Source organism: Cuculus canorus, chromosome 21 (genome assembly GCF_017976375.1).
Source record: "Cuculus canorus isolate bCucCan1 chromosome 21, bCucCan1.pri, whole genome shotgun sequence".
In the NCBI taxonomy this organism is placed as follows: Eukaryota; Metazoa; Chordata; class Aves; order Cuculiformes; family Cuculidae; genus Cuculus; species Cuculus canorus.
Genome location: NC_071421.1, coordinates 8,068,480 through 8,089,032, shown reverse-complemented (window position 1 = coordinate 8,089,032; position 20,553 = coordinate 8,068,480). Strand labels below are relative to the sequence as shown.

Genomic DNA, 20,553 nt, shown 5'->3' with positions numbered 1-20,553 from the left:
GGTGCTGGGAGCATGGTGTGGGTGCCAAAAGAACAGCACAGATGCTGCGAGCACGATGTGGGTGCTACAAACATGATGTGGGTGCTAAAAGAACAGCATGGGGTGCGGTGAGAACGGTGTGGGTGCCAACACCACGGTATGGGTTCCGTGAGCGGGGTACGGGTGCTGTGAGCACCATATGGGTGCTGCCAGCGTGGTAGGGGTGCTACAAAGATGGGATTGGGTGCTGTGAGACTGGTGTGGGTGCTACTACAACAGCACAGGTGCTGTGAGCACCGTACGGCTGCTACAAACATGGTTTGGGTGCTGTGAGCCTGGCATGGTTCATACAAGACTGAATTGGGTGGTGCGAGCCTGGAGTGGGTGCTGTGAGACTGCTAAGGGTGCTTCAAGGCTGGCATGGGTGCTGCGAGCCTGGAGTGGGTGCTGTGAGCCTGGAGTGGGTGCTGCAAGGCTGACATTGGCACTGGAACCCTGGAGTGGGTGCCGCAAGGCTGGCATTGGTGCTGCGAGCCTGGAGTGGGTGCTGTGAGCCTGGAGTGGGTGCTGCAAGGCTGGCATTGGCACTGGAACCCTGGAGTGGGTGCTGTGAGCCTGGAGTGGGTGCTGCAAGGCTGGCATTGGTGCTGTGAGCCTGGAGTGGTGCTGCAAAGCTGGCATTGGTGCTGTGAGCCTGGAGTGGTGCTGCAAAGCTGGCATTGGTGCTGTAAGGCTGGCATTGGTGCTGCGAGCCTGGAGTGGTGCTGCAAGGCTGGCATTGGCACTAGAAGCCTGGAGTGGGTGCTGCAAGGCTGGCATCATTACTGCAAGGCTGGCATCGGTGCTGTGATCCTGGAACGGGTGCTGCGAGCCTGGCATCAGCCCTGCAAGGCTGGCACGGCTGCTGTGAGCCTGGCACGGGTTCTGTGAACCTGGCACGAGTGCTGTGAGCCTGGCACAGTCGCCTGGGCCCCCTGGGGCAGCTCCTCCCTCGCTGGTGGTGCCAGCCGCCTCCGAACCCCCTGTGTCCTCTGGCCAGACCCACCCCCGGCGCGGTGACTCAGACGGCAAAGCTTTTCCTTATATAACACGGTCTCAGCACCGCGCTGGGCAAACGCTCGCCAAACTGTCCCTGCCTCAGTTTCCCCTTGCTGCGGCATCACTGCCACTGTCCCAGCCACCGCAGCCATGTGGATGGTGTCACCGCCGGTCGGTAAGTGCCACCTCAACACCCCAATGCCACTCAACCCCTTTGCAAGGTGCCTCCTTCCCCCCTCAAAAAGAAATCACCATTTTGGGGGGTATAGTTGAAAAATAAGCGTTGTTGGCTGAGCTCGGCTTGCACAGCCATGCAAATCGGGGCAGAAAAGCGTAAAGCCAATAAAGCAGCCCCATAAAATAAGTTAATTCTGCACCTCTCCCAGCTGAACCCCCTTTTCCCCACATCCTTGAGGGGGTGAGGCCCCCCTGGGGGGGGCACAAGTACCCCATAACGCACACAGGGTCACTCGGGAAGAGCCCAAACTGCCTTTTTTTCCCTCCAGAGATAGTAATAAATATGCACTGGCGGTGGTGTGGGGCTGAGGAAGTCCCTCTCTTTGTTTCTGGGGTGAGAAATGCCAGGAGTGGGCAAGTTTGGGTGGCAGGGAGATGTCTGGGTATTGTGATGCTCGCCGGCACCCGGATACGGTGTCGCGGCAGCACTTGTAACACTACCCTGGGGGCCTGATCCTGCCGGGTGCCAGGGAGGTTGGGGATGGTGACGATGTGAGACCTTTGGAGACCCCAACCCCACCGGATCAGCCCCAGGCAAGGAAAATAAAGGAGGAGTGGCACCAGGTATGAGTTCAACCCCCGCAAACCCCCCAGATCCGGCTAAATTTGAGGCAGCAGAAACATCCCGGCAAGTTGGGGGATGGATTTTCCATCCCCAACCGCCCGGCTCAACCTGTGCCGGCGACTCGGGGCGCGGTGTCCAAAGGTCACCGGTGGTGGCCGCATCCATCCCACTACCGGCACGCAGAGCCACAGACCCCGGCAGGATTCCCAGCCCCAGGAATGTACTTTTAATCCCTTGCCTAGTCGGGTTTTTTACATCCCAGGAGCCGTTTTCGATGGCGTTTCACAGCTGGGACAGTGCTGAGTTGGCCCGGGCTCAGCCAGGATGGTGCCGAGTTGGCCCAGGCTCAGTCGGGAGCGGGTACCGGGGGGTGGCGAGGGGAGGGGTGGCTCTTGTTTTGCTCTGACGTGCTGTTTTCTTTCAGATGAAGGATCTTCCCAGCTTGCCTGGCTTTGGGACCACGGCAAAGGCAGGGTGCAAAGCCCACTAGTAGGACATGACCCTTAAACTTTCTCTAAAGCTTAGCCCTATAGGTATTTAAGATCGGTAGAGCTTAAAACTGGGGTTGGTTTTTAGTCTAAGCTTGGGTTTGGATTTATTTTTCTTCTTTTTGTTTCATTTTGTGGTTATTTTATGGTTTATTTGGTTTCGTTTTCGCCGCTGGTGGGTAAAGATAAAAGGCAGGGCTTGATAAAACAAAATCCCATTGCTTGCTAAAAAGTTTTTTGGTTTGGTTTGAGGAGGGGAACGGCTTTGGTTTGAGGAGGGGAACAGCCAGCAAGGCTCCTGCTAGCGGCAGCACCCCTAAAATCTGCTCCAGCTCCTTCCCAAAGCTGGAAAAGGGGGAAAAAAGTCCCCAGCACCGACTTGCTACTTCGGGGGGGGGCGTTTAAATAACTCCCCAGTTGAAAAGCGCGTGCCGGTTCTGCCCTTCACCACCACCTCAGTGCGTTGCAGGTGTTTTCCAGGCAACAACAAAGAAGCTGTTCCTGAGCGAACGTGCAGGACAGGGTTGGATGCTGGAGTTCATCCGGAAAAACGCTGCTAACGGGCTCTCCGTGGCCAACCTGGTGGCGGGGCTCTCCTCCATCCTCTGCAGCCTCAACAGGTGGGGAGAAGGGAGGAAGGAGGGAAACCACAGGGGTCATAAAGTGGGAGTCACCCCGGTTTCGCCCTCCCCAGGCAATACCAGTACTCGTGTTGGCTGCTGCTGGTGGGCTTTCTGCTCGACTTGGCCGACGGAGCCGTTGCTCGCCGGCTCGACGCCTGCTCGGCGCTGGGTGAGTCCATCCCACCACCTCATGAAGGTGCTGCTAGGTTCTCCCTTTTCCCCCTTTTCCTGCCTGGCAGCCACCCGCTCACTCCCCACAGGTGCCAAACTGGATGATTTTGCCGACTTCACCACCTTCGGGCTGGCCACAGCGCTGCTGCTGCAGCCGCAGGGCGTGCTGGCCGGGCTGCTGGCCGTCGCCTACGTGTTGGCCGTATTCGCTCGCCTCTGCTTCTTCTCCAGCGGTAAGACAAGCGTTTTAGGGTGGTTTATGGGTATTTTGGGGTTGATTTCTCCTCCTACAGCTGAACATGTGGCACCCAGCAGGGATCCCCTTCACCTACCGGGGGCTGCCCTGTCCCTACGCCTCCTCGCTGCTGGCAGGCACCTTCCTGCTGGCGGACGGGAATGTCATCGTCCTGCGCATCACCGCGGGCGTCATGATCCTCTTCATGCTGGATCAGGGCTTCTACCCCCACGACAAGGTGCTGGAGTCCCAGCGCTGGAAGAAAGTGGTTTACGCTGGAGGTAAGGACAGGGCTAGGATTAAAACCCACCGAGATGGCAGCAGAGAAGGAGCAGATCCCAAAGGCTCTTCCCAATCCGCAGGGGTGGCGGCCGTCCTCTTCTTGCCAACAGCGGTGGCTTCCGTCTATTGCCTCGTCTGGGCGATGTCCTACATTGTCTTCCCCTTCGCCGTCTGGAGCTGCAAAGCCCAACCTAACGCCTAGTAAAGCCTTCCTGCTCGCTCTCCACTGACATCTCCCTTCGCTCTCCTCGCCAAATCCAAGCCTGGATTAGAAGAGGGAAATGATTGAGGGGTAGGAAAGGCTCCGCTTCAAGGAAGCCCCAAAACCACATCCCTGGGGAGGTTGAGCAAACCCCGTTCCCCCTTACAAGACTGACAGCCCCACTTTGGAGACCCCCAAACCCTTCCCAGCACTGGGGAACATGAAAAGTAGGGATCACTCCCGCTGTACAGCGTTAATTTATTAGGAGGGGGAATTCTGCACCTCCAAAAATGAGGACGCCCCCTCCTTGAGGGAAGAAAGCCGACAATCAAATTCCAGACGGATTCTGGAACTCAATTCACCGGCAGCAGTTCGGTGCTTGTTGTTTTACCCGTGGCTGTAGGGAAATAATGTCTTTTAATGTGTTTTATTCCCGTTCTCTCGGTGTTCACTCACTGGGGTGGTGGAAGGGGAAGGCAGGATTTGACACCGGTGACCCGAACTCTCTGGAAAGCCAGAGGACGCCGGCCGGCAGCGGCTGGAAAAACGAAGGGCGTGTGGGTGGAGGAAGGAAGCGAAGGTCAAACCTTGCACCGAGCAGTGGAGAGAAACACTCGGGGTCCCCGGAGAGGCTCCTGAGGCGTGAGCAGCTGCAAAAGCTGGATGCAGATCCCGCCCCGCGGCCAGATCCAGACACCGCGAGGGCAGGAACGTTCCCTTTGGCAGGGAATCGGCACGCCAAGGGCTTGCTCGGCACAAGGACGGCCGGAGTTGGCACTCAGAGGCCGCAGCTGCTCTGGCACCCAGCCCCAGTCTGGTCTCCCCCACGCTATTCCCACCCGGCAGCAGGCCGGGATGCAGCCACCAGTGCTGCGGAGGGACCAGGAGCCGGAGAAACGTGGAATCACCACAGATTTTATTTAAAAAGAAAAAAAAAAAAAAAGTGGTTATTTGATAATAAATAACAAAGAAGATAGAAAAGAGGGGGGAGCGGGGCTGTTTGGGGTCGTGCAGGACGGCTCACTCGCCGGATGCCTGCATCTGCTTGCAGAAGGAGTCAAACTGCTGCTGCTCCAGCTCCGTCATCACGCGGTTGAGGGCATAGATCTGCGTGGGGAGAGAAAAAAGGGGTGAAATGAGGAAAAGGGGGATGAAACGGGGAGTAAAGGGAGGTGAAACGGGGGATAAAGGGAGGTGAAACGGGGGATAAAGCGGGGTGAAACGGGGGGAAAAGGGGGGTGAATCGGCTCCAGCACTGCTGTGTGCCCCCCGCACATGTGTTGCTCACCTCCGCCCGCTGCCGCTGCTTTAGCTCCTGCTGCGCTGATTTCTGCTTGGCCTTCTCCAGGCGGGACGGCGGCTCCCGGGGCCGCGGCCGCTCCTTGCGCCCCGCCACACTCGGCTCCATGGCTGTAGGGCATGGGGGGCACCCCACGGACAGCCCTTCAGCCCCATGGACTGCCCCCCAGCCAGCCCCCAGCCCTGCAGACAGCCTCCAAGCCTGCCCCCCAATCCCACAGATAGGACCTTAGCCAGCCCTCAGCCCCAGGGACTACCCCACAGACAGACCCCAGCTGCACAGACCACCCTGTACCCCATCGGCAGCCCCCCAACTGCCCCCCAAATAGCCCCCCAGCCTCAAAGACAGACCCCCAGCCGCTGTGTGCCCCAGACAGCACTGCATGCCTCACAGGCAGCCCCCAGACAGTTCCTCAGCCCCACGGACAGGGCCTCCAGCCCCACGGAGAGGCGTCCAGCCCCATGGACAGGGCCACAGCCCCACGGACGGAGCCCCAGCCACACCGACAGGGCGCCGGACCCACGGACAGACCTCCAGCCCCACGGACAGGGCCTCAGCCCCACGGAGAGGATCCCGACCAGCCCCCCACAGCCCAGGAGCAGCCCCTCAGCCCCCTCTCGGCCCCACAGCCCACCCCTCGCCAACCCAAAGGCCCCACATGCCCCCGCAACACCCCGAGCCCCACAGGTGCCCCCTAGAGGCACCGAAAGCCCCGCCGACTCCTCCTTCATCTCCCCACAGCCCCCCCCCAGCTGCTCCACCTCCCCCGGTGCCTCCCCGGTGCCCCTCCAGCCCCCGGTACCGGAGGGGCTGGGCCCGCCGGTACCGGGCCCGGGCCAAGATGGCTGCGCTGCCCCCCCTTTTCCCGCTGGCCCCGCCCCTCCCCGCTGGCCCCGCCCCCTCCCGCTGGGGAGGGGCCGCCTGGCGGACGGGCGGGGTACTGCACCCCATTGAGCCCCAATAGAGCCCCTGTACAACGCCCCCTATAGAGCACCCCCAGACAGACAACCCTAGAGTATCCCCTATAGAGCACCCCCAGACAATCACCCCTATAGAGCACCCCTATAGAGCAACTCGAGACAAACAGCCCCATAGAGCACCCCAAGACAATCACCCCAAGACAATCACCCCTACAGAGTGCCCCCTATAGAGCACCCCCAGACAGACAGCCCTATGGAGCATCCCCTATGGAGTACCCCAATACAACCACCCCTATAGGGCACCCCGAGACAGGCACCGCTACAGAGCACTCCCTATAGAGCACAGCCCCTGCACAATGCAGCCCTACAAATCTCCCCTATAGATCACACCCCTTATCGATCACCCCTATAGGTCACATTCCCTACAGATTACACCCCAATACAGCCATCCCCTATAGAGCACCCCCCTATAGACTGCACCCCCCTATAAATCACACCCCTCCCACAGCCACCGCTGCAGATCACACCCCAGATACAGCCCAGCCCTACAGATCACATCCCCTATAGGTCACCCCTATAAAGCCCAGCCCTATAGCTCACTCCCCCCTATAGATCGCACCCCATACACATCGCAGCCCCCCTTGTGTCCCCCTTATACCCTCATCGCCCCCAGTCCTGGCGCAGCGCACCCCATACAGGACCTGTTCCCATACGGCCCCATCCCGGGGCTGCGACCGCATGGCTCAGCACGGCACCGCACACCGTGGCACCGTACACCATGGCACGGCGTGGTGCATATAGCGCAGCACAGCACAGTGTAATGCATACGGCACCGTGCAGGTATGGCCTGACCCAGCACGGCAGTCTGGTGCATATGTGCCCGGCTGTGGCACAGCTCGGCGCGGTCTGTACGGCACAGCGCGGTGCATCACAGCCCAAGGCAGCGCCTACGACACAGCCCAGCCGGGCACAGGGCAGTACGGACGGCACAGTACGGCACACGGTAGCAGCTATGGCATGGCACAGCACCGGGAAGGCAAGCACAGTGCTGTACGGCACGGTACATGACACGGTGCCGTATGGCACAGGATGGTACCCCACGTATCCGAGCTGTGGCACACCCCACCACGGCACCATCCCCACACCGTGGCACATCCCAGAACCATACCCAAGCCACGGCACGCTCTGGGACAGGCTGTGGCACAACCCGGCACAGTGCCATACCCACAGCGTGGCACATCCCGGCTCGGTGCCGTGCTCACGCCATGGCACATCCCCCAGCACGGCACTGTATGCGTGCCACGGCACAACCCAGCACCGTTCCACATCTATGCCATGGCAAAGCCTGACACCATGCCGTACCCACGCCGTGGCAAAGCCTGACACCATGCTGTACCCACGATGTGGCACAGCCTGGCAAGGTGCCATGCCCACACCAGGGCACACCCTGGCACGGCGCTGGACCCACGTCATGGCACATCCTGGCATGGCACCATACCCACACCATGCACACACAGGCATAGTGCCATGCCCACACCATGGCATGTCCCATTACTGCGCCGTCCCCACGCTGTGGCACCGCGCGGCACCGTGCCATACCCCCGCCGTGGCACAGCCCGGCGCTCCCCCCGCCCAGGCGTTCTCCACCACCCAACCCCTTCTCTCCAAATCCATTTATTGCAGCTGCCCGGCCCCCTCTGCCCCCCGCGCCGGGACCCTCCTGGAAGCACAGGACAGAGAGAAGGGGTGAGGGGGTGAAAAGGCCGGATCCTGCCCAGCGCCGGGGGTAGTTCCTGGGGCAGGATCAGCCCAAACCTCCACCAAACAGCAGGAAAACACCCGGGGTCAAGAGGAAGGACGGGAGACGCCGAATCCGGGGATCCAGCTGCCCCGTTAGATGCGAACGGTGTTGATGCGGAGGGGTTGGACGTTCTTGCCGTTGGCATGACTCTGCCCGGGGCTAAAATAAGAGCAGAGCTTGCCAGGAAATTTCTCCCGAAAGGTGTAGAGCCAGGACATGTCATCGGCGTTGTAGAAGATAAGAAGGCCTTTGTCGTAGTCCAGGAAGACGCCCACCTTCTCCAACTTGCTCTTGACATTGAGCCGGGTCCAGGGCTCGGTGCAGGCGCTGTACTGGTTCCCGTCGTGCATAACGATGCAATAAAACCCTCGGCTGGGTTGAATCTGGATGCTGCCCTTGCGCGTGACCGCTTCGTGGGCCAAACCAATCATCCACTGGGTCTTCTCAGAGACCACCACCTCCCAGTAGTGGACGCCGCCGCCAAACGCCTCCGATCCCAGGACGGAGACTTCCACATCGAAGCGTTTGGGGGAGTCCTGCAGCGGCTGGGGGTGCAGGTTGCCGTACGCCACGATGGTGCAGTCATCGGAGAGGATCAGGCGGTGGTGGGCCGTGCCGGGGTCCAGCGTCAGGGCTGCCGGCACTGCGGGGGACACGGGGATAAGGGGGGACAGATGTCAGCACAGCCCCAGTGCAGGTGGCTCCATCCCACCCCTCTGCCAACCACCATGGCGCGGAGAAGGCCACCAGCACGTGCTCATCCCTCACTGGTTACGTCCCAGTCCCCATCCCTCGATGTCCGCCCCTTTCCCATCCCTATCCCTTGCTGGCAATGTCCCCATCCCTTACCAGCTCATCCCTATTTCTCACCAGTGATGTCCCCAACCCCATCCCTCACTGGACATGTCCCCATCCCTCTCTTCAATGATGTCCCCATGCCTCACTGGAGATATCCCCATCCTCCCAATCCCTCGCTGGTGATGTCTCCATCCCCATCTCTTGCTGGCAATGTCTCCATCCTCCCCATCCCTTGATGGCAACGTCCCCTTCCCCATCCCTATCCCTTGCTGGCAATATCCCCATCCCCACCCCTTGCAAGCACATCCCCATTCCTCACCAGTGATTGCTACCAGCACTGTCCCCATCCCTGTGTCCATCCCTCACTGGCCATGTCCTCATGCTTCATTGGAGACGTCCCCATCGTTCCCATCCCCTGCTGGTGATGTCTCTGTCGCAATCCCTCGACAGTGATGCTCTTGTCCTCCCCATCTCTTGCCAACGATGTCCCCATCCTCCTCATCCCTCGCTGGTGATGTCCCCATCCTCCTCATCCCTCGCTGGTGATGTCCCCATCCTCCTCATCCCTCGCTGGTGATGTCCCCATCCTCCTCATCCTTTGCTGGTGATGTCCCCATCCTCCTCATCTCTACCCCTTGCTGGCAATGTCCCCATCCTCATCCCTTACGAGCACATCTCCATCCCTCACCAGCGATCTCCCCATCCCTATTCTTCACCAGCAATGTCCCTGTCCCCACCCCTCTCCAGGGATGTCCCCGCTCCTATCCCTTGCTTGAGAACGCGAATGTCCCCGTCCTCCCTCACCCCTTGCCAGCACATTCCCATCCCTCACAAGCAATGTCCTCATTCCCATCCCTCACCGGGAACCTCTCAACCCCTCGGTCAGCCCATCCCCACGCCCCTCACCAGGATGGATATCTTGGAAAAGGGATTTCCAGATGGTGTACTGCAGCGGCCCCATGTATTTGGACGTGGGAAAGTCCTCATAGGTCAGGTTGGTCTCATGGATCTTCCCCTTCAACCTGTGGAGAAGAGATGCTGGAGAAGGTGGGATGACATGGAGGACCCCACTTTCATCTCGGTGCCACCCACCTCTCGGAAAGGGAAGCGACACCGGCTAAAAAGGCATGTTTGTCGGCTTCGGCCAAGCGCTCCTGGAGGATCTGGCTGCCCTCCTGCACCTTGCGCAGCTGCTGGCTGTAGCGCTGGATCTTCTGCTCGATGTCGGTCAACGTCCGCGCCGTGTCCGCCTCCAGCTCCTCCAGCATCGCCTTCTGCCGCTCCCTCAGCAGCCGGTGCAGCCGCTCAAAGGCCTCTCCAATGGTCACCCGTAGGCTCTTGGCTGAGGACTTTTGGGGTGTAGGTGGGTGTCAGATCTCCCCGGTCCTGCCCAACCCCTCCATGAATTCATAATTCCCCAAATAAACCCCTAAAACCCTCTTAACCCAAAGAATTCCGGATATCCAAGGATGGCTTTTTGACCAGACAACCTAAAATAACCCTGTCCCTGGTAGGGTTGGAGAGAAAACGGAACCTCGTCGCAAGCTGAAGCCCTCAGCAAGGAGGAGCGGATGGATATAAAATAAAAAGGAATCAGAAAGATAAATAAAAGCAGCTCTGAAAGAAATAAAAGGGGCTGATGGGCGGCTTCAACCACCTGCCGGTGGGTTTTGGGGTACTGGGAAGGAAAACTGGAGCAGGTACATGAACCCACCAGGGTTTGGGGTGTTTGGGGGTCATACCTTGGTCTCGGCCAGCTGCCGCTTGAGGAGGTGCAGGGCTTCCGTGTGGCCACGCTCGCTCTCCTGCAGCCCCTGCAGCTGCTCCTTCAGCTCCCGCTGCGAGACAGAGGGGGAAAAAGCATGGAATAGGGGATCTGGGGAGAAAACAAGGATCCCAGCAGGCAGCTTTCCTGCTGAAACCTGGGGGAGGGGGAGTACGGGGGTGCGGGTCCCAGGGGAGCCCCAATGTGGATGGGGAGGGGGATCCCATGGTTGCAGAGTGCACGTGGATTGAGGGATGGACAGACGGACAGGAGGAAGGCACGGGGTGGAGGGACAAGAGGAGCCAACAGCGAGGCAAGAACGGACAGATGGACGGAGCTCAGAGGAGCAGCTCAGAGCTGGGGAGCCTGGAGGGGTGACCCTTCATGGGGGAAAGGGGGGGAAAGGGGGGGAAAGGGGGGGAATGGGGGGAAGGACCCACTTGTAGCTCCTCGAAAGCATCGTCCACGTTGGTGACCTGGTGCTGCTCGTGCACGGCAGGCTCGTCACAGAAGAAGCAGACGACGGCACGGTCGGTGAGGCAGAAGAGCTTGACCTTCTCGTGGTCCTTGCAGGGGAAGGGGCTGCGCTGGGCGCCCAGGATGGCGTCCAAGGGGAAGGCGCTGTAGCGCTCCACGATGTTGGCCAGCTTGAGGCTGGGGGCCAGGGTGGGCTCGGCAAAGGTTCGGCGGCACTCGGGGCAGTCGCGCGTGCCCTGGGACTCCTGGCGCACCCAGTGCTCGGTGATGCAGCGGCGGCAGAAGTAGTGCTCACAGCCGAAGCTCACCGGGTCCTGGTAGATGCTCAGGCAGATGGAGCAGAGCAGCTCGTCCTTCAGGCTGCAGGCCATGGCGCGGGGCTGGGGGGAGAGCGGGGGGCACAGGGTCAGGGGGATTGGGGAGAAGAGTGGGGGGCAGAGGGTCAGGAGGGATTGGTGGGAGAGTGGGGGGCAGAGGGTCAGGGGGGATTGGGGGGAGAATGGGGGGCAGAGGGTCAGGGGGGATTGGGGGGAGAGTGGGGGGCAGAGGGTCAGGGGGATTGGGGGGAGAGTGGGGAGCAGAGCGTCAGGGGGGTTGTGGGGAGAGTGGGGGGCAGAGGGTCACGGGGGGTTGGGGGGAGAGTGGGGGGCAGAGGGTCAGGGGGATTGGGGGGAGAGTGAGGGGCAGAGGGTCGGGGGGGTTGGGGGGGAGAGTGGGGGGCAGAGGGTCAGGGGGGATTAGGGGGGAGAGTGGGGGGCAGAGGGTCGGGGGGATTGGGGGGAGAGTGGGGGGCAGAGGGTCAGGGGGGGTTGGGGGGAGAGCGGGGGGCAGAGGGTCAGGGGGATTGGGGGGAGAGTGGGGAGCAGAGGGTCAGGGGGATTAGGGGGGAGAGTGGGGGGCAGAGGGTCAGGGGGGTTGGGGGGAGAGTGGGGGCAGAGGGTCGAGGGGGAGAATGGGGAGCAGAGGGTCAGGGGGGTCTTGGGGGGAGAATGGGGAGTAGAAGGTCAAGGGGGAGAATGGGGGACAGAGGGTCAGGGGCGGCTTAGGGAGAAAGTGGGGGGCAGAGAGTCTGGGGGACTTGGGGGGAGAATGGGGCAGAAGGTCTGGGGGGCTCGGGGAGAGAATGAGGGGCAGAAGGTCAGGAGGCCTTGGGGTTAGAATGGGAGGCAGAGGGTCGGGGGTACTTGGGGAGAGAATGAGGGGCAGAGTGTCAGGGGTCTTGGGGAGCAAAGTGGGGGGCAGAGGGCCAGGGGGGTGTAGGGCGAGAATGGGGGGCAGAGGGTCGGGGGGGCTCAGGGTGAGAATAGGGGGCAGAGGGTCAGGGCAGCCTGGGGGGTGAATGGGGGGCAAAAGGGTCGTGGGGGGCTTGAGGGGAGAGTGGGGGCAGAGGGTCAGGCTGCAACGGGAGGAAAATGGGGGGTCAAGCTGCAAAGGGGGTTGAAATGGAGGGTGATTGAGGGTCAGGATGCAATAGGAGGGGGGGCAGTAGGGAGAAATAGGGGGTCAGCTGCAATGGGGGGGTTGCAGTGGGGGAACTGGGAGGTGAGGCTGCAATGGAGGGTGGCTGCGGGCAGAGCTGTGGGGTCAGCTGGCGAGAGGCAGGTTGCAATGGCATCAGCCCGGGGGGGGGGCTGCAGTGAGGGGTTCTGGGGGGGCTGCAACAGGGGCAAGGGCTGAGGCTGCTCTGGGGGGGCTGCAATGAGGGGAACAGAGGGTAAAGCCACACTGGGGGAGCCTGGAGAGGGATGCAGAGGGGAGACTGGGGCTGAGGCTGATCTGGGGAGCCCTTGGAGGGATGCAGTGGGGCAACAATGAGGGGACAGGGGCTGGGGCTGCTCTGGGGGGGCTGCAATGGGGGGGCATGCGGCTAAGGCTGCTCTAAGGGGGGATGCAATGGGAGGACAGGGCTGGGGCTGCTCGGGAAGGGCTGCAATTGTGGGGTCTGGTGTTTAGGCTGATGTGGAGGAGCCCGATATAATGGGTCTGCAGCGAGGGGACAGGGGCTAAGGCTGATCCGGGGGTGCTGCAAAGGGGGACAGAACGAGGGCTGCTCAGGGGGCTGCAACGGGGGGGGCTGCAACGGGGGGGCTGCAACGGGGGCCGGGGCTGGGGCTGCAATGGGGGGCTGCAATGGGGGCTGCAATGGGGGGCTGCAATGGGGGCCGGGGCTGGGGCTGCTCTGGGGGGCTGCAATGGGGGGCTGCAATGGGGGCTGCAATAGGGGGGCTGCAATGGGGGCCGGGGCTGGGGCTGGTCTGGGGGGCTGCAATGGGGGGCTGTAATGGGGGCTGGGGCTGCTCTGGGGGCTGCAATAGGGGACTGCAATGGGGGGCTGCAATGGGGGGCTGCAATGGGGGCTGGGGCTGCTCTGGGGGCTGCAATAGGGGGCTGCAATGGGGGGCTACAATGGGGGGCCGGGGCTGGGGCTGCTCGGGGTCCCGGGGGCGATGCTGCCCGATCAGCTCCGCGGGGACTCGGTGTCGCGCCGGTCCCGAGGGTCCGAGGCCGCCCTCACCCAGCCGGTGCCGGTGCCGGTGCCGGTGCCGGTGCCGGTTCCCGGGCGGGGGGCACTCCCGCCGCTCTCAGCGCCCCAGGCTGGGTGGAGGGGGCGGCGCCGCGCGGCACTTCCTGCGCTCCCACACCCCCCCCACGCCGCCGCCGCGGTGGTACCGCCCCCGCCCCATTGTCCCCTCGCGGCACCGCCCCCCGGCGCGTACCACCGCTCGCCGCGGGGGGGCGCGCGCAGGAGGGCGCCAGGCGCTTGTCGGGCCCCTCGCTGCCCGCCTGAGTGTCCCTTCGCCCATTCGGACATCGACCCGGTCTTCTGTCCCTCTGTCCGTCCAGCCGCCCCCAGACTCGTCCAGCCGTGTCCCCATCCATCCCTTAATCCCTCTATCCATCCATTTGTGCTTCCGTCCCTCTGTCCGTCCTTCTTTCCCTTCATCTCTCCATTTGTCCTTATGTCCCTCCGTCCGTCCGTCCGTCCATCCATCCATCCATCCATCCATCCATCCATGTGTCACTCTATACATCACTTCTTCCATCCATCCATTCTTCTGTCCACCCATCCTTCCCTCCATCCATCCATCCATCCATCCATCCATCCCTCAGTCTCTCCAAACATCTCCCCACTCATCTGTCCTTCCATCCCTCCACTCATCCTTCCATCCCTCCATCCTTCCTTCCATCTTGACAGTTCTCCATCCATCCATCCATCCATCCATCCATCCCTCAGTCTCTCCAAACATCTCCCCACCCATCCGTCCTTCCATCCTTCCACTCATCCTTCCATCCTTCCACTCATCGTTCCATCCCTCCATCCCTTCCTCCATCTTGACAGCTCTCCATCCATCTTTCCCTCCATCCATCCATCCCTCCATCCCTCCATCTGTCCATCCATCCTCCAGCAGAGCAACAGGGGACCCATGGGAACAAGGGACAGGGTAGACCCCAGGAGCCACTGGCTCACGTATTGCTGAGAAAACACCGTTTCCCCCCAAATTTTACCAATTTGGCAAAAAATCCTGTTGAGAGGAGTTCTGGGTGGCCGTTGTCTGCTGTCCCCCCCCCGGGGTCACCACAATGCCCAGCTGTAGTGGGACCTATGGCACCTATGGGGACCAGAGAGCTTGGCCAGTGCCGGCTGCCCCACGGCAGAGCCAACTGCCCTATGGCAATGCCAGACACCCCATAGCAGAGCTGGCTGACCCACAGCAATACCAGCTGCCCCATAGCGGTGCTGACTGCCCCATGGCAGAACCGACTGCTCTAAGGCAACACCTGCTGCCCCATGGCAATGCCGGCTGCCCCACGGTGAAGCTGACTGCCCCACTGCACAGCCTTAAGGCAACATCAGCTGCCCCATAGCAATACTGGCTGCCCTATGGTAATGCCAGCTGCCCCATGGCAACACCGGCTGCCCCATAGCAATGCTGGCTGCCCCATGGTGGGACTGGCTCCCCTAAGGCAACAACGGCCGCCCTATAGCAATGCCAGCTGCCCTATGGCAATGCCGGCTGCCCCATAGCAATGCTGGCTGCCCTATGGCAATACTAGCTGCCCCATGGCAGAACTGGCTGCCCTATGGCAACACCAGCTGCCCTATGGCAATACCAGCTGCCCCATGGTAGAACCATCTGCCCCACGGCAATACTGGCTGCCCCAAGGCAACACCAGCTGCCCTATGGCAACACCAGCTGCCCTATGGCAATACCAGCTGCCCCATGGTAGAACCATCTGCCCCATGGCAATACCAGCTGCCCTATGGCAATGCCAGTTGCCCTATGGCAATATCGGCTGCCCTATGGCAATGCCGGCTGCCCTATGGCAATGCCAGTTGCCCCATGGCAATACCAGCTGCCCCACGGCAGAACCGGCTGCCCCACGGTGAGGCTTCACCCCCCAAAAGGCTCTGGGGAGCAGTTGGGTTCCCCAGTTGAGGACCAGATAAGCCAGGGGACAGGACCTCCAGCCCCGGGGCAGGGGGCCGGGATTGTGCAGGCGGAGGGGGGACATGGATGTGATTCCCTGGGGGGGTTCAGCTGCATATTTTGGAGACGGCGTGAACGCCTGGCTGGGAGCCAAAGGGAACAAGCGCCTCGGCTTTCACTGCCGAATCGCCCCGCTCCAGCTGCCGGCACCCCCCCTTTTCTCCGTGCCCCCAACCCAGGTATCCCCCATATCCCTTCCCCTCCTTTTGGGAATAACCACCCGCTTTGTTCCTCTTCCTGACAGGCCTGAAAAGCTTGGGAAAAACCAAAAAATAAAATTAAAAAAAAATAAACCCACATGGGTTTGGTTTTTTTCTGCTTGTTTTTCTGCATTAGGAATTCGGGTCTCGTCTCCCCTTTGGGACCCACCGGAGACCGAGGAACGGCTGAAATTAAATCATCAAAGAGCTGCAGCAGTGAGCAGGGATGGGGCCGGCTTGGCCAGAGGAAAAAAACAAACCCTTTTTTCATCCCAAATCCAGCCCCACTCAGATTGAGGGCTGTGGGGGTCCCATCCTGGCTTGTTAACGAGTTGTTATTTAATTTGCATTGCAAGCGTGTGGCCAAAATAACTTGGAATCCAGGTGACGGAGAGCATCGTCCTGCTGGACCACGTGGCGGCCAGCCCGGATCGCCAACACTCATCCCGGTGGCTCGTTAGGCAATGAAGGGAAACCATGGGGTGGGTGTGTTTGGGCAAACAGGGAAATTAATCCCAGTTAATTAGTAAATTAGCTTCATTACCTCCCGGTAACCCCGGTGTGAGCCACAGGGCTCTCCACCATGCCTTGATTCTTCTTTTTTGGGGGCATATGCAGCCCCTTTTCTCCTCTGGATCTGGCGTGCCAGAGGATGCCAGGGTGGGGTGAGGGTCTGGGCGATCCGGCAAAGCGTGGCGATGCACCCGCCAGGCAGGGAAAACCCAAGTCCTTCCCACGTGTGCGGCGTGTGCCGACTTTGCCCGCGGGATGCTGGTAGGAAGGGAGGCCCCTTATCCCGCAGCACTGGAATTTTCCCCCTTGCCACCGGATGAAACGGTGCTGCCGGCGGGATGGGCACGCCCAGACGTGTCTGCTTGGCTCTCCACATGCATGCTTCCATCCCAGCACAGCGTTTGCCCTCGCTGGAGCACCAGGAGCTTCCCTCGCTGTTCCCACATCCCATCTTCCCGCGGGGTTCAAGCCCAGCCTGGCAAGGCTCGGCTTACGGAGCCCCCTCCTCAGGGTGTCGCGCAGAGCAGATTTGAGCCAAAACGGAGAGCATGAAGACTTACAAAGATGCACAAAGACGCCCCACGCTGGCGCTTTTCATCTCCTAAGTGCTTTGCAAACATTAACTAATTAATCCTAATTAACTCATTACCTAATTACAACCCAAAGGCCCTCCCATTTCCAGGGAGAAAGGAAATTCATGCACCCTCATTTTGTTTTCCCTCTCCCGCATCAAATACCCAAAGAACTCCACCAGCTTCAGCATCGATGAGGACCTCGGTGTGTGGCACGTCAGATTACCAAGAATCCGAGGTAAAAACTACACTTTATGGGTCTGCAAACCCTATGAATCCAGGATTGAGGATTTTCATCTATCTGCCCCTGGAATACTGGCATCACCGATGGCTGACATGGCCACCCGTTGTGGGGTGGACCTCCTCCAGGGCAGGTGGTGGATGCTCTCAACAGCTTTTTATGGAAAATGAGGGACTTCTTGGAAAGGAAACAAGCAGACAGTAGAGATGGAGCAGTTTCAGAGAGGCGTTTCCCAAAGGATTTCCTTCCCAGTGTCCTGAAGATGTGGAAAAAGTCTTTGGGGACACCAAAAAAAACCCAGATGGGAGCCCCAAATTGCCCCTCAGAGACCATGTTTTCCCAGTGGGACATCCCAGGTTGCCCTCCGTAAACATCTCCCTTTCTCCATCAAGTCAACTGGAGGGGTTTTACAAAGCGCCGGCGCTGTGCCAAACGGATCTGGCCTCGCGGTGATGCCAAAATGGGAAGGAGCTGCCATTCCCAGGAGGAACACGCAGGTGTAGCAGCCCTGCAGCTTTGCCGAAACCCCTGCAGCAGCGATTTACAGCGGTGATTTACCTCTGCTCCTGCCTTCCCTTCCTCCTAATCAGGGTTGGATCTATCCTGGGGGCAAAACCAGCCTCGGAACCATATTTTTCAGAAGGCGAGTGCTTATTTCCTCCATTTTGTAACCCAGGATGAAGACGGGCACAGTTTTATTATTATTTCTTTATCCCTGCATACCAACCACCTCCCCAGGAAAGGGGCCCCTTTCCCACACCCAAGATTAAATCCACACAACGTTGGGTTGGAAAAAAAAGCCCGGAGCATTGCTTATCTCAGCCAGTCTTGACAAGGACGGTCCCAGGAGGTGTTCACCAATCCTTGAGGGACCTCTCGCAAGCTTAGGGGTGACATATGCCTCATCCTCCCAATTTAGGATGGGAGAATCAAGAATCACCTAAAATTGTGCAGAGGTTTAAAACCACCGGTTTCATCATCACCGGAAAAAAAAATCTAAAAAAAAAAATCCCAGCAGCTGAAAGTCCCTGTGCTGTGGCAGAAGTGAAAGCACCGATGAAAATAAACCCAACAAGGGGGAAGTTGGTGGCATTTAGGACAGACGTTGGTGGTTTAAGGGACACCAGGGAAGCTCTGAGATGTTCCAGTTGCTCCTGGTGTTGTGTTCCAGGGTAAGATCAGTGCTGAGAGACAACAGTTAGGTGTCAAGAAGAAAATCAGACAAAAAGGGAGTTTTCAAGCTGCTGGCTCAGGTTCTCAGTGTCGTCGTTGATAATTAATGGATTTGGGGACCTTCCAAGATGGGAAATGTTGGGCGATGGGGGGATCCCAGGCCAGACAGCTGTTGGTGGTGCTAAAGAAGCTGTGGGGATGGGGATAGGAGACGTGGCCAGACTGGAGAGGTCATCGGAGGGGTGACAGCACCCTGCCCCGGCACCATCACCTTGGCCATGACCTTCCCCGGGGTCTTCATACCCCTTCACTTACCCAGGGCAGCTGCAGCTGAATGCTCACAGCTTGTTGGAGACCTCTTGGAAGCTGATCCTGAACCATGAGATGGCCAGGGGCGTTGCAGTTGGACACCCACAACTTGGTGGAAACCTTTTGCAAGCTCATCCTGAACTACAAGACTCCTAGGATAGTTGCAGATCATATGTCGGTGGACTCCTTGGAAGATCATCCTACTTCATCCCATTCCATTCCATCCCATCCCTGATCCTTCCCCACTCCCCATCTCTCTCTTGAAGGCATCACTTGGGGTTGCTAATTATGGGTCAAACCAATCAGGGAACCCTTCTTCTCTCTATCACCCTCTGTGCTGCCCCACTTTGGGAAAAGAATGAAAAAAAAATCTCCAGTTTTGGGTTTTCTTTATTATTTTCAAATTGAAATCCCAGAAGATCGTCATCCACTGGATCTTGGTGGAAAAGGAGGGACCCTGGTGGGATCTGCCCTCCCTTTTCCTTCCCCTCTGTGCTGTATCTGCTGATTTGGGGAGAGGGGCTGAAAAGGCAGACACGTGGATAAAAAGATGTAGAACTCGAGAAATAGATTTAAATTTAAGAAAAAAAGGATGGTCCCCAAAAGGGAGGAGAAAGCAAAGGGGGACACCCAAAGGGCTGCTAAAGCTGAGGGTGTTGGGGACACTCTGGGAGCTACAGAGACCCATAGAGGGGATGGGGAGACCCCGAGATGGGGGGCAGACCCCAAGAGGACTGGGGAGTCCCCAGGGAAATATTAGGGGGCAGAAGCAAAGGGGAGGCTGTGTGTGTGGGAACAGCCTGAGGGACTGGGGGGATTGAGGGGACAGAGGGGAGGTTTGGGTGTGTAGGGGAATTCAGGGCCTGAGAAGGTTTGGGGGGGCTGAGAGGAACGAGTTGGAGCTGAGGGGATCCTGAGGCCTGAGGGGAGCTGCAGAGGGGGGGTGAGGGGAACTGGAGAGGCTGAGGAGAAGCGAGGGGGTGGAGGGGACCTACGTGGGCCCTGAGAAGATTTGGGGGGCCTGCAGAGAACTGGGGAGAACGCTGAGGAGAACTGCGAAAGCTGTGAGAAAATGGGGTGCTGAGAAGAATGAGGAGAGCTGGTGGGGGCTGAGGAGCCTGAGGGGATCTGAGGTTGCTGAGGGCACCTGGGGGTGCTGAGAACTGGGGGTGCTGAAGAGGCTGAGAGGATCTCGGGGTGCTGAGGGGACCTGAGGTGCAGAGAAATGGGGTGCTGGGGGGCCTGGGGGATGCAGAGGGGATGTGAGGGTGCTGAGGGGGTTCAGAGAGAGCGTTGGGACCAGGGGTGCAGGGGGGGGTGCAGGGGGGGCGCTGGACCCCCCCCGTGGGCAGTGCCAGTGCTGGGGGTGCAGGGTGTGGGGGGTGCAGGGGCTGTAGGGGGGTACAGGGGTGTGTGCAGGGGGTGCAGAGTGTGGGGGTGCAGGGGCTGTAGTGGGGGCTGCAGGGTGCGGGGGATGCTTGGGGGTGCAGGAGTGCTGGCTGCGGGGGGCGCAGGGGGTGCAAGGGGTGCTGTGTGCGGGGGGTACTTGGGGGTGCAGGAGAGTGTTGGGGGTGCAGCGGGGGTGCGGAGGGTGCAGGGTGTGTGTGCAGGGGGTGCAGAGTGTGGGGGTGCAGGGGCTGTAGTGCGGGGTGCAGGGGGTGCAGAGTGCGGGGGATGCTTAGGGGCACAGGAGTGCTGGCTGTGGGGGGCTGCAGGGGGGCTGCAAGGGGTGCTGTGTGCGGAGGGTACTTGGGGGTGCAGGAGAGTGCTGGGGGTGCGAGGAGTGCAGGGTGCAAGGGGGATGCAGGGGGATGCAGGGGGTGCCGAGGGGCTGCAGGTGGTGCGGGGTGCCGGGGGGCTGCAGGAGGTGCAGGGGGGGTGCAAGGGGGGTGCAGGGGGTTTGGGGGACTGCAGGGGGTGCGGGGGGTGCCGGTTGGGCGGGCGGTGCGGTGCGGGGGGTTTGGGGGGGTTTGGGGGGTGCCGGTCGGGCGTGCGGGGGGCGGTGCGGGGGGGCTGCAGGGGGGTTGCGGGGGGTTTGGGTGTTTGGGGGTGCCGGTCGGTCGGCCGGGGCGGTGCCGGGCCGGGGGGGTTTGGGGGGGTTTGGGGGGTGCCGGGGTGCCGGTCGGGCGGGCGGGGCGGTGCCGGGCCGGGGGGCGGCGCCGGGCGGTGCGGGG

At 60.5% G+C, this 20,553-nt stretch overlaps 3 protein-coding genes across 16 annotated transcripts; 1 reads left to right on the top strand and 2 right to left on the bottom strand.

The window, feature by feature from the left end:
* The first annotated feature begins 669 nt into the window (after window positions 1–669).
* Window positions 670–3,838, top strand: TMEM269 (transmembrane protein 269). Of its 11 annotated transcripts, none has more exons than XM_054086067.1 (7): window positions 681–1,192; window positions 2,244–2,288; window positions 2,777–2,927; window positions 3,002–3,099; window positions 3,191–3,334; window positions 3,395–3,617; window positions 3,699–3,838. In XM_054086067.1, the coding sequence occupies exons 1-7, from the start codon at window positions 1,168–1,170 to the stop codon at window positions 3,811–3,813; spliced, it is 801 nt and encodes a 266-aa protein (XP_053942042.1). In that variant the 5' UTR covers window positions 681–1,167; the 3' UTR covers window positions 3,814–3,838. The 11 variants fall into 11 exon arrangements, with proteins under 11 accessions (XP_053942035.1, XP_053942036.1, XP_053942037.1 ...); XM_054086068.1 differs by having other exon boundaries at window positions 687–1,192; window positions 3,417–3,617; XM_054086063.1 differs by having other exon boundaries at window positions 674–1,192; window positions 2,777–3,099.
* SVBP (small vasohibin binding protein) lies at window positions 3,742–5,735 on the bottom strand. Of its 4 annotated transcripts, XR_008453259.1 has the most exons (6): window positions 5,471–5,735; window positions 5,109–5,230; window positions 4,845–4,927; window positions 4,408–4,690; window positions 4,103–4,217; window positions 3,749–3,881 (listed from the first exon to the last, which is right to left on the bottom strand). XR_008453259.1 is itself a non-coding variant. In XM_054086072.1 (5 exons), the coding sequence occupies exons 1-5, from the start codon at window positions 5,502–5,504 to the stop codon at window positions 3,810–3,812; spliced, it is 393 nt and encodes a 130-aa protein (XP_053942047.1). In that variant the 5' UTR covers window positions 5,505–5,735; the 3' UTR covers window positions 3,742–3,809. The 4 variants fall into 4 exon arrangements, 3 of the variants coding, with proteins under 3 accessions (XP_053942047.1, XP_053942046.1, XP_053942048.1); XM_054086072.1 differs by lacking the exons at window positions 4,103–4,217; window positions 4,408–4,690 and adding an exon at window positions 4,277–4,358 and having other exon boundaries at window positions 3,742–3,881; XM_054086071.1 differs by lacking the exon at window positions 4,103–4,217 and having other exon boundaries at window positions 3,763–3,881.
* Window positions 5,736–7,710: 1,975 nt separating this feature from the next.
* Window positions 7,711–13,507, bottom strand: TRIM62 (tripartite motif containing 62). The gene is made up of 6 exons (XM_054085843.1): window positions 13,397–13,507; window positions 10,845–11,261; window positions 10,382–10,477; window positions 9,732–9,988; window positions 9,546–9,661; window positions 7,711–8,484 (listed from the first exon to the last, which is right to left on the bottom strand). The coding sequence occupies exons 2-6, from the start codon at window positions 11,250–11,252 to the stop codon at window positions 7,934–7,936; spliced, it is 1,428 nt and encodes a 475-aa protein (XP_053941818.1). The 5' UTR covers window positions 11,253–11,261; window positions 13,397–13,507; the 3' UTR covers window positions 7,711–7,933.
* Between the last annotated feature and the right edge of the window lie 7,046 nt (window positions 13,508–20,553).